Here is a 9,779-nt window from a genome sequence, read left to right on the forward strand (position 1 = left end):
AAGAGACAACCTGAAGATTTGTGCTGACCATCCCACTTCTAGAAGCCCTTTTGGCATATGCTTCACCAACAAAGCAAAAGATCTTAACAGCTGAAGTTTCATAGCACAGTTTATCACCTCTATAGAAAATCTGAAAAGGATCCCGCTCAACTGTTCCTCAGAGCGTTTGCTTAAAATCAGTATTTCACTCAATGCAATGCTCTAGTTCTTTTTATTATTATTATTCTTTTTGTTATTTTCTGTTCTTTTGTACATAGAGTTAATCATAATTATATCCTCATTTCTTTTCCCTATTTTTAGTAACTCCTGAGGCATGGCGTGTGATGATGTCCCTTAAATCAGGTCTCTTGGCTGAAAGTACTTGGGCTTTGGACACTATTAATATTCTCCTCTATGACGACAGCACTGTTGCTACCTTCAATCTCTCTCAGGTAAATTAGCCCCAATCCAAATGAGGACCAAAGTAGAACATCAGAAATTGAAGTTGTGCATAATGCCTGCACTGACACCTAACTTAATTGTCACTGATGTGTCTGATATTTTAGTCTAAGGGTAGTACTAACTTGAGTCTTTGGTATATATACCCATATATCTATATGCGTGTTGTTTTCTCATCAGAAAACAATGGCCTTATCTATATACAGACTGGAATAGATGACAGCAGCAAGGTTAAATTGTTGTTTAGTAATGAAGATTAGCAGGCCAATGGGAATCAATCAGAATGTAACAAAGCTCTGACTGTATACAGTGTTGGAAATGGAGTAAGTTGCAATAGGACATTACCCTACTTTCCTGGGGACCTGACATGTTTCTTTAATTGAAAATAAATTTTGTATTATAGGAAATGTGTAGCATATATAAAAGTAGAACAGTTTAATGAACCCCCCTGTACTTGTCAGTCCAGCTAAAACAGGTATCAGCTCATAGCCAGACTTGTGTTTTGGTCTCCTTTGGTCTCCTCCTCTCCCCATGTCTGCCTCTCTCCAGGTTACTTTGAAGCCCTCATTGAAAAGCCAGCTACTTTGAAATGCGTTTAAAGTCCTCCTTTGTTCAGAGCTGGGCTTCCTATAGCTTCCAACATAACAGCTAGAAGAGAGAAGGGGAAGTGAGACTTAGGGAAAATGCCCAAGGGGCAACTGGGCTGCAGACTTGTAAAGAAATATTTAAAAACAAAATGAGAAAAAGTAGCTTTCCCTACTGCTTATGAGTAACTCTGCTTGGCGAGGCAGGGTACAAAAAACCTAATTTCCTTGCTTCGGTGGAAACGAGACCAACATTTCCTGTTTCCTCTTCCTTCTCTCATTTAAGTCCTCGCTATAGCCCTGAAAGGCAATTTTTCAGTTGATAGGAAGTATATTAATAAGGTCATAAACATGGCATGAAGTGTTTTCATGGAAAATAAGTACTGAAGAAATTTACTCTGCCTTTGCTAGAGTAATTAACTTGAATCCTTTTGTTTAGGGGCACTGCTAACCAAAAGGTCGGCAGTTCAAATCCACCAGCCACTCCTTGAAAACTCTACGGGGCAGTTCTGTTCTGTCCTATAGGGTCACTGTTTGAGTTGGAATTGACTCAACAGCTCTGGGTTTGGTTTGTTTTTTTGGTTGTTGATCACACATTTTCATAATTAGAAGTGCTTTGTCAATTTCTCCTTTTCACCTGGGAAAAAAGTAAACTTGAGGGGGAAAGAAACAACCAAACGTCCTTTTCAGAAATGATACCCTCGGTATCTTAAAAGCGAGTGCTTTATAGTTGATGCTTGGGCTTCCTCTTACTTCTTAGTGATTATTTTAAACCCACGTTTAAGACTCTGACAGCAGGCTATAAAAGTGAGGTTGATTTCCGCAGCACTTACCGTTAAAGAATCCTTTTTATTACTTATTCTCCATCCTCCCTACATGTGGTGGTGTTTGTGTTCGGGAAAGGGACTGAGTAGTTGCTGATCATAGAGAATATTGTTTTCTTCTTGATATAAGCATTTCCTTAAAAAGAACCAAAACCAGCTCTCAGAGCCCATCACTTTCTCTGAGTGACTTTTGCCTTTCAACTGAAGTTGTGAATAACTGAAATGAAAAATTACATTCTGTGAAATGTTCAGATTCATTTGTCAGGGACTAAATTGATTTATTTTTAACTTTCAGTGTTTATGAGCTACTATGTTGCCAAAATTATCTTCTCTAAAAGATATATGGAGAACGTAAATTAGGGTAACCTATTTTTTTTTATGGCACCTGAGACAAAAATAACCATAAAATCCTAAGAATAATAACCATAAAAATCCAGGCAAGCAAGTGTTGGGCAAATAATAGAAGAGAATCACTTTGGGTGAACAAGTCTATAAAATTTACACCCCCCACTCTTCTAGTAATGCACGCGTTGTGTCTGACTCACAAAAAAAGGTGAAGAAAACCACCAAGGGCTCCTTGTCTACAGCATTAGAAATAAGAAAATACAGTGAAACAGTGAAACCTGTGAGAGCCAGGTCTTGCAAGTTTGCTGCCTCTGACAAGGTGCACTCTTAACCGCTTTTCTGTCTCTCTTTTTAAAAGTGGGAAATATTTGCGTTTTCCTTCTCTGAGGGTTTTCCTTCTCTGAGGGTTCCAGCTTTCCCAGGCTTTACTGTAGAAAGTGAATCTGCATAGTGCAGGGAAGTGAATGGCAAGTAGGAAACAGGGTGACTGTTGGTTTAGTCAGTAATGTGAAATGCAGGGAGCTAGTTCTAACTGATACAGACTTGATCTTTCTTAGCCTAGCCAAAAGGAATTAAAACAATGAGACAGAAATCATAAAATGCACTGATAGCTGTCAGGAATTGCTCCTTCCTCAGCCCTAGACAATGTTGTGACAGCCTGTCTATTCTTGTGCTTCTCCTTCTCCTCTCTAGCTGTCTGGATTTCTCGAGCTTTTGGTAGAGTACTTTAGAAAATGCCTCATCGACATCTTTGGAATTCTCATGGAATATGAAGTGGGAGACCCCAGCCAAAAAGCCCTTGATCACGCTGCAGTGAGGAGGGATGAGAGCCAGGCCTTGGCCGATGATCCTGGGAGAGAGGAGGAAGATGCTGAATGTCTCGATGACGAGGACGACGAGGAAGATGAGGAAGAGGAGGACAGCGAGAAGGCAGAAACCGACGACCAGAGCAGCATGGCTTTCCCCTCTCCCGACGCCACTGCGGCTCCAAAGGAGAAGCCCAAGCAAGCAAGCAGGTTTGACAAGCTGCCCATAAAGCTGGTCAAGAAGAACAGCCTGTTTGTGGTGGACCGCTCCGACAGGCTGGGCCGCGTGCAGGAGTTCAGCAGTGGTCTCCTGCACTGGCAGCTGGGCGGCGGGGACACCACCGAGCACATCCAGACGCACTTCGAGAGCAAGATGGAGATTCCACCCCGCAGGCGTCCACCTCCCCCTCTGAGCTCGGCGGGTAGAAAGAGAGAGCAGGAAGGGAAAGGGGATGCTGAGGGGCAGCAGGAGAAAAGCATCGTCGCCACCATTGATGACGTGCTGTCAGCCCGTCCAGGGGCACTGCCTGAGGACGCCCACCCCGGGAACCAGGCCGAGAGCAGCAAGTTTCCCTTCGGCATCCATCAGGCCAAGAGCCATCGGAACATCAGGCTGCTGGAGGACGAGCCCCGGAGCCGTGACGAGACGCCCCTGTGCACCGTCGCGCATTGGCAGGACTCTCTGGCCAAGCGCTGCATCTGCGTGTCCAACATCGTCCGGAGTTTGTCCTTTGTGCCTGGCAACGACGCCGAGATGTCCAAACATCCGGGCTTGGTGCTGATCCTGGGGAAGCTGATCCTCCTTCACCACGAACACCCTGAGAGGAAGCGAGCCCCGCAGACCTATGAGAAGGAGGAAGATGAGGACAAGGGGGTGGCCTGCAGCAAGGATGAGTGGTGGTGGGACTGCCTCGAGGTGCTGAGGGACAACACACTGGTCACACTGGCCAACATTTCCGGGCAGCTAGACTTGTCGGCTTACACGGAAAGCATCTGCTTGCCAATCTTGGATGGCTTGCTGCACTGGATGGTGTGCCCGTCCGCAGAGGCGCAAGACCCCTTTCCGACCGTGGGGCCCAACTCGGTCCTGTCGCCTCAGAGACTTGTGCTGGAGACCCTCTGTAAACTCAGCATCCAGGACAACAACGTGGACCTCATCCTGGCCACGCCCCCATTCAGTCGCCAGGAGAAATTCTATGCTACGTTAGTTAGGTACGTTGGGGATCGCAAGAACCCAGTCTGTCGAGAAATGTCCATGGCGCTTCTATCGAACCTCGCCCAAGGGGACGCGTTAGCAGCCAGGGCGATAGCTGTGCAGAAGGGAAGCATTGGAAACTTGATAAGCTTCCTGGAGGACGGGGTCACGATGGCCCAGTACCAGCAGAGCCAGCACAGCCTCATGCACTTGCAGACCCCGCCCCTGGAGCCACCTAGCGTGGACATGATGTGCAGGGCAGCCAAGGCGTTGCTGGCCATGGCCAGAGTGGACGAAAACCGCTCCGAGTTCCTCTTGCACGAGGGTCGGTTGCTGGATATCTCGATATCAGCGGTCCTGAACTCTCTGGTTGCGTCTGTCGTCTGTGATGTACTATTTCAGATTGGTCAGTTATGACACAAGTGAGAAGGCACGCATGTGTGAGTGAAGATTAGAGGGTCACATAGAACTGGCTGTTTTCTGTTCTTGTTTATCCAGTGTAGGAAGAAGGAAAAGAAAATCTTTGCTCCTCTGCCCCGTTCACTATTTACCAATTGGGAATTAAAGAAATAATTAATTTGAACAGTTACAAAATTAATATTTGCTGTCTGTGTGTATAAGTACATTTTTTTTTAATTTTTTTTTTTAACCAAAGTTGCTGTCTAGTGCATTCAAAGGTCACTTTTTGTTTTTCATAGATTTTCTTTTTTAGTGTTCTTTTCCATGTTGTATTGCATTTTTGGGGGGAAGCAAATTGACTCTAGAGAAAAAATATTGTGGTAACACATGCTAAGATGGGAAAATTTCACCACGCTGAGGCAAAAAGGGTGCAAAATGATCAATTTCCTATACGTTTTATTTTTCAGATCAGGAAAAAAAAAAAAAACCTGTATCCAATCACCCAAAGCTCTGTGCAATAGAAACTTCTAGAGATGTAGGTATAGGGGCTCAAAGAGGTGTGTCAGTCAGACTATGGAATGATACTGGTCTCTCCGCAGGAAAATGGTTACATTAGGCTAGGAGCAAAAATGACATTTTCTAAGTTACAATTGAAAATACATACCTGGCAACGATCAACACAAACTGCTTCCTCACCACTACGGTCATGTCGCTTTCTGTCCTCTGACCTTCCACATGACAGTTCTTCACAATTCCTTTCATCATTTTTTAAATTTTTTTTTTTTTACTGCCTATGGGCTGTGATGTATATAGAAGTTGTACATTAAACATACCCTCATTTTTTCTTTTCTTTTTTCTTTTTTTTTTTTTTTTTTAGTACAGAGTTTTTAGTTTTTTTTTCATGATGTGGTAACTACGAAGTGATGGTAGATTTAAATAATTTTTTATTTTTATTTTATATATTTTTTCATTAGGGCCATATCTCCAAAAAAGAAAAAGAAAAAAAAAAAAGGAAGAAAAAAGAGAAAAAAAAAAAGAAAAAATACAAAAAACAAAAACAAAAAAACGACAAAAAAAAAAAGAGGGTGATGTACAAGTTTCTGTATGTATAAAGTCATGCTCTATTTCGGGAGAGCAGCTGATCACAATTTGCTTCATGAATCAAGGTGTGGAAATGGTTGCATATGGATTGATTTAGGAAATGGTTACCAGGACAGACAAAAAAGAGAAAAAAATACAACTAAAAGGAAGAAACACAACTTCAAAGATTTTTCAGTGATGAGAATCCACATTTGTATTTCAAGATGATGTAGTTTAAAAAAAGGAAAAAAACTTGATGTAAATTCCTCCTTTTCCTCTGGCTTAATGAATATCATTTATTCAGTATAAAATCTTTATATGTCCCACATGTTAAGAATAAATGTACATTAAATCTTGTTAAGCACTGTGACGGGTGTTCTTGAATACTGTTCTAGTCTCCTTACGGTGGTTTCATAGCAACCAAGCTGTTTACAAGAAATAGGGAAACACGACAGTGTGTTAAACGGTCCCTTGTTGTGAAACCTTAAGGTCAGAAGGGACCCTTAGAGGTTACCTACTTTACAGAGCAACAGTTTGGCTTTCTCAATTTAGCTAATTAGTCTTTCTTTGAAGCAATTAACTCTAACGACATTGAGGTATGATCATTTTCAGACTCTGTGGGAGATGGCCACCAACATAGCTAAGGTGAACTCTCCAACAAGCTCCCGAGCCTGAAAATGTAACATCGTGCCTTTTACTAACCCCATCTCAATTTTAATCAAAGCTCAGCCTTTTCCGTGTTTCGTCTGTGTGCCTCAGAGTTATTTTGCTTTTCATTTCCTCCACTTTGTATGATATTTATTGTGCAATGTTAAAAAAAAAAAAATGTTACATTGTATGTGGTGTACATAGTGCAAAGTGATGATTTCTATTTCAGGGCATATTCTCATATTCCTTCCAAACTGGTGCACAGGGGCTTTTAATGCTATTCACCTCTAATTTAAACTTCCTGTTCCTGGGTCATTGACTGTTACTGTGTAAAGATCTCTTTGGAACTGCTGCGTAATTACACTGTTAGTGGACTCCCTTCTTATTCTGACCCTACCTCTTCATACCACCCTACCACTCACAAGATACGCACTCACCAGCCCCTTCGGCATACCTGTTCTCTTGGTTCACATCACTCACAGTAATGTATGGAGGGGTTAGACAGGAACATGCAGTTCCAATCAGTGCAAAACATAATTCTTTAATGCCACGAGAAAAACTTTTTTTTCTGCAAGCAGCCTCATCATCTCTCAGCTCCCACCTTACTTATTCAAACAGTCATCTTAGATAACAATGCAGCCAAATACATGTTGAATTAAAAACCCATTTATAATTCTACTTTAAATACATCTGCTTGCAAAGAACAGATTTCAGTGCTTCGAGCTTAAGATATGGAGTTGTGTAAGAGGAAATTCAATATTCTAATTTCTCTCTTACAGAGTGTGAATAAAAGGTGTATACAAACTCTGAAGCTATCTAATACCCCAATTTTTTTGGTCAATCAAAAGAGTAAACTCATTATGGAGACTGTTGTCGTGGTTTGAGTTGTAATCACTATCTAGAGTCTGACCCTTGAACATCAGGTTCTTAGACACCGCGCAGTCCCTCACCTAATCCAGGAAGACATAGGTATCCTTTTTCCACCGTCACCCAGAATCAGGGCTTACGAAACCTGTGAAGACCTTCCAGCCTGCTTGAGATCACCTTGCCTACAAACTGAGTTACTGTTCTGTCTTAAAAACTAGTTTTTTCTTTTTTCCTATGAGGCTTTTCAGAAATTTACAGGATGCCCATACTTCAAATGTGTACAAAAAAAAAGATAAAAATAAAGGTGCAAAGAAAGTTTAGTATTTTGGAACCGTGCTATATGGATGAATCTGTTGGTATTTGAGTGGATTTGTTTAATGTCACAAAAGAGATCTGATGGGTGCCATCTGCTTAGAAGAAGTTATCTAACATGTTTTGTTCGAGGTTGAGAATGATACAGAATCAGTTTTCATGATGCATGTAGCCTATCCAAAGACAAGTTAAGTTCGTTTGTTTTTGAGTTATGTTGTTGTTGTTAGGTGCCGTCGAGTCGGTTCCGACTCCCAGCAACCCTATGCACAACAGAACGAAACACTGCCCGGTCCTGCGCCATCCTTACAATCGTTACTATGCTTGAGCTCATTGTTGCAGCCACTGTGTCAATCCACCTTGTTGAGGGTCTTACTCTTTCCACTGAAAAGAATAATTTTTTTAAGGGGGTACAGGCAGTCTTATAATACAATGCAAGCTATTAACTACCTCTTTTATGAAAAGAAGCCCGCCTCTGCCCTGAAATGTATCCATTTAATCTGTTGGAAGTCTGTCTTTCCAAATCAGCCTATCAAACCACACGTACCATTTCCCATGTTTGTTCTTCTGCAAGGAAGCAAAGAAGGCATTGTAAATGAACCAGAATGAATCCAAATAGCGCATTTTCTTCCTGCTGAGTTTTGTTTTACTTCTTTACCTGGAGAGCCACAGCTCAGCCACCTTCCAGCTCCTGCTGCTCCCCCGAGCACACACTTCAGCCCTTACCTGCAAGGGCTCAGACACACAGGCCTGCCCCAGGATGGTCACTGGGCTTTGCTGTGTGTGACTTCTCTTTGGCTCTCCTATAAATCTTAACCTCATGATCAGGTGAGCTTTTAGAAATGTAAATGACAGTATAATCTGCTAAGATGCCCATCATTTGTTAAGTCAGCAGGGATGTATCAACGTGTACCAGGCTCTGTGCTAGGCTCTGGGGACCCATCAACAAACCAGCAAAGGCCCTGTTTCAATTACATCCTGGTCTTTCCTGTCAAACAATTACAGAAATAAGCGCATCTTGCAAATAGAGTGTTTTATGCATTGAAAACCTGCAGTACGTTTTTTCAAATAAAATGTGGCCCTACCTATTGTGAAGCAGGGTATGGTGGACTGAAAATCAAGAGAATCCTGTCACGTCTCAGCTGTAGCATGACCTGTGAACTTAGATGTGTGTGTCTACACAAAGTGGTAGGATGAATGGCTCTCTGAGGGCCCGTCCAGCTCTAGAATGCTTTCCTAAAGCACCTGGGGGCCTTTCTGCTCGTTCACATGCTGGTGCTTAGGAGTTCCGAAGTGGAGGAAGCATGAAGTCAGCAGCCTGGCCCCAGTGGTTCCCAGGCTACAAGCGAAGCCCTTGGAAATCCAGGAGGTGACTGAAATTGAAAAAGAAGACATTGTTTTAGGCCATCCATGCTCTTCAGTCCCCAGCCTCCAGCTGCTCCCTATACCCCCCCCATCTCTGTGCTCTGCCCCTTGGTGTCCAGCCCTGGTTTTGCTTTGTGATAAGCCAAGTGCTGTAATCTCTTCAAGGACCAAAGTCAAATTACTAAACCCATTCACTTTGCATTTGAGGGTGAGTTGGGGGAGGACCATCAAATGTGTCCAAAAGGTATGAGACTTAATTTTCTATTACCTGAATGTGACTTTAGGGACTTAACAGCTTTTGCACAACTTTTTCCGATGTGTATTCTAAAAAGCAAGACATCTCAAAAAAGATCTCCTCACATATTCTCCTCTTGGCGACCTCTAATCCAATATTACCATATTAAAGGCTCAGACAAATCCTGCAGAAAAGAAACCGGTTCTCCCAAGCATTTCCTGACTGAATTAACCTTGGAACTTTTTTTTTTTTTTAATCCTATAAACATGCTACAGAGCTTTGGGAGATACCTGCCTTAACCAAAGACCATGCCTGACTTTTCTCCTCAACTTTTATAGTCTTCCTTTATCCACAGTGCATTCTTATTCCTTACACTGAAATTGAGATGTCCTCATAGAAGGAGAGAGTGTAGTGTCTTACTCTCTGTGTGACCTCGAGCAAAGTATTGCGCTGGCCATGGGCTACTGGTGCCACTGAGCAGTCTCTGTTAACCAGGTAGGGTCCAATGTCCTTCAGGCACTGTAATGTGCTACTTAAAAGATTAAGGAGCTTGACTTGCCCTGGTGGCACAGTGGGTAAGAGCTTGCTGCTAACCAAAAGGTTGACAGTTCGAATCCATGAGCTGCTCCTTAGAAATCCTGTGGGGCAGTTCTGCTCCATCCCATAGGGTTGCTAGGAGTCAGA

General features: G+C 42.6%; 1 protein-coding gene across 4 annotated transcripts in view; it reads left to right on the top strand.

The window, feature by feature from the left end:
* ARID1B (AT-rich interaction domain 1B) overlaps positions 1-7,506 on the top strand; it is a 502,278-nt gene extending 494,772 nt beyond the window's left edge. For all 4 annotated transcript variants that reach the window (XM_049904492.1, XM_049904463.1, XM_049904483.1 and 1 more), the window contains 2 exons: positions 301-431; positions 2,885-7,506. In XM_049904492.1, the coding sequence (XP_049760449.1) occupies positions 301-431; positions 2,885-4,609 (1,856 nt within the window). In that variant the 3' untranslated portion in view covers positions 4,610-7,506. The remainder of the gene's footprint in view (positions 1-300; positions 432-2,884) is intronic.
* The last annotated feature ends 2,273 nt before the right edge of the window (positions 7,507-9,779 follow it).

The sequence above is a fragment of the Elephas maximus genome, chromosome 1, assembly GCF_024166365.1.
Source record: "Elephas maximus indicus isolate mEleMax1 chromosome 1, mEleMax1 primary haplotype, whole genome shotgun sequence".
NCBI classification, from domain to species: domain Eukaryota; kingdom Metazoa; phylum Chordata; class Mammalia; order Proboscidea; family Elephantidae; genus Elephas; species Elephas maximus.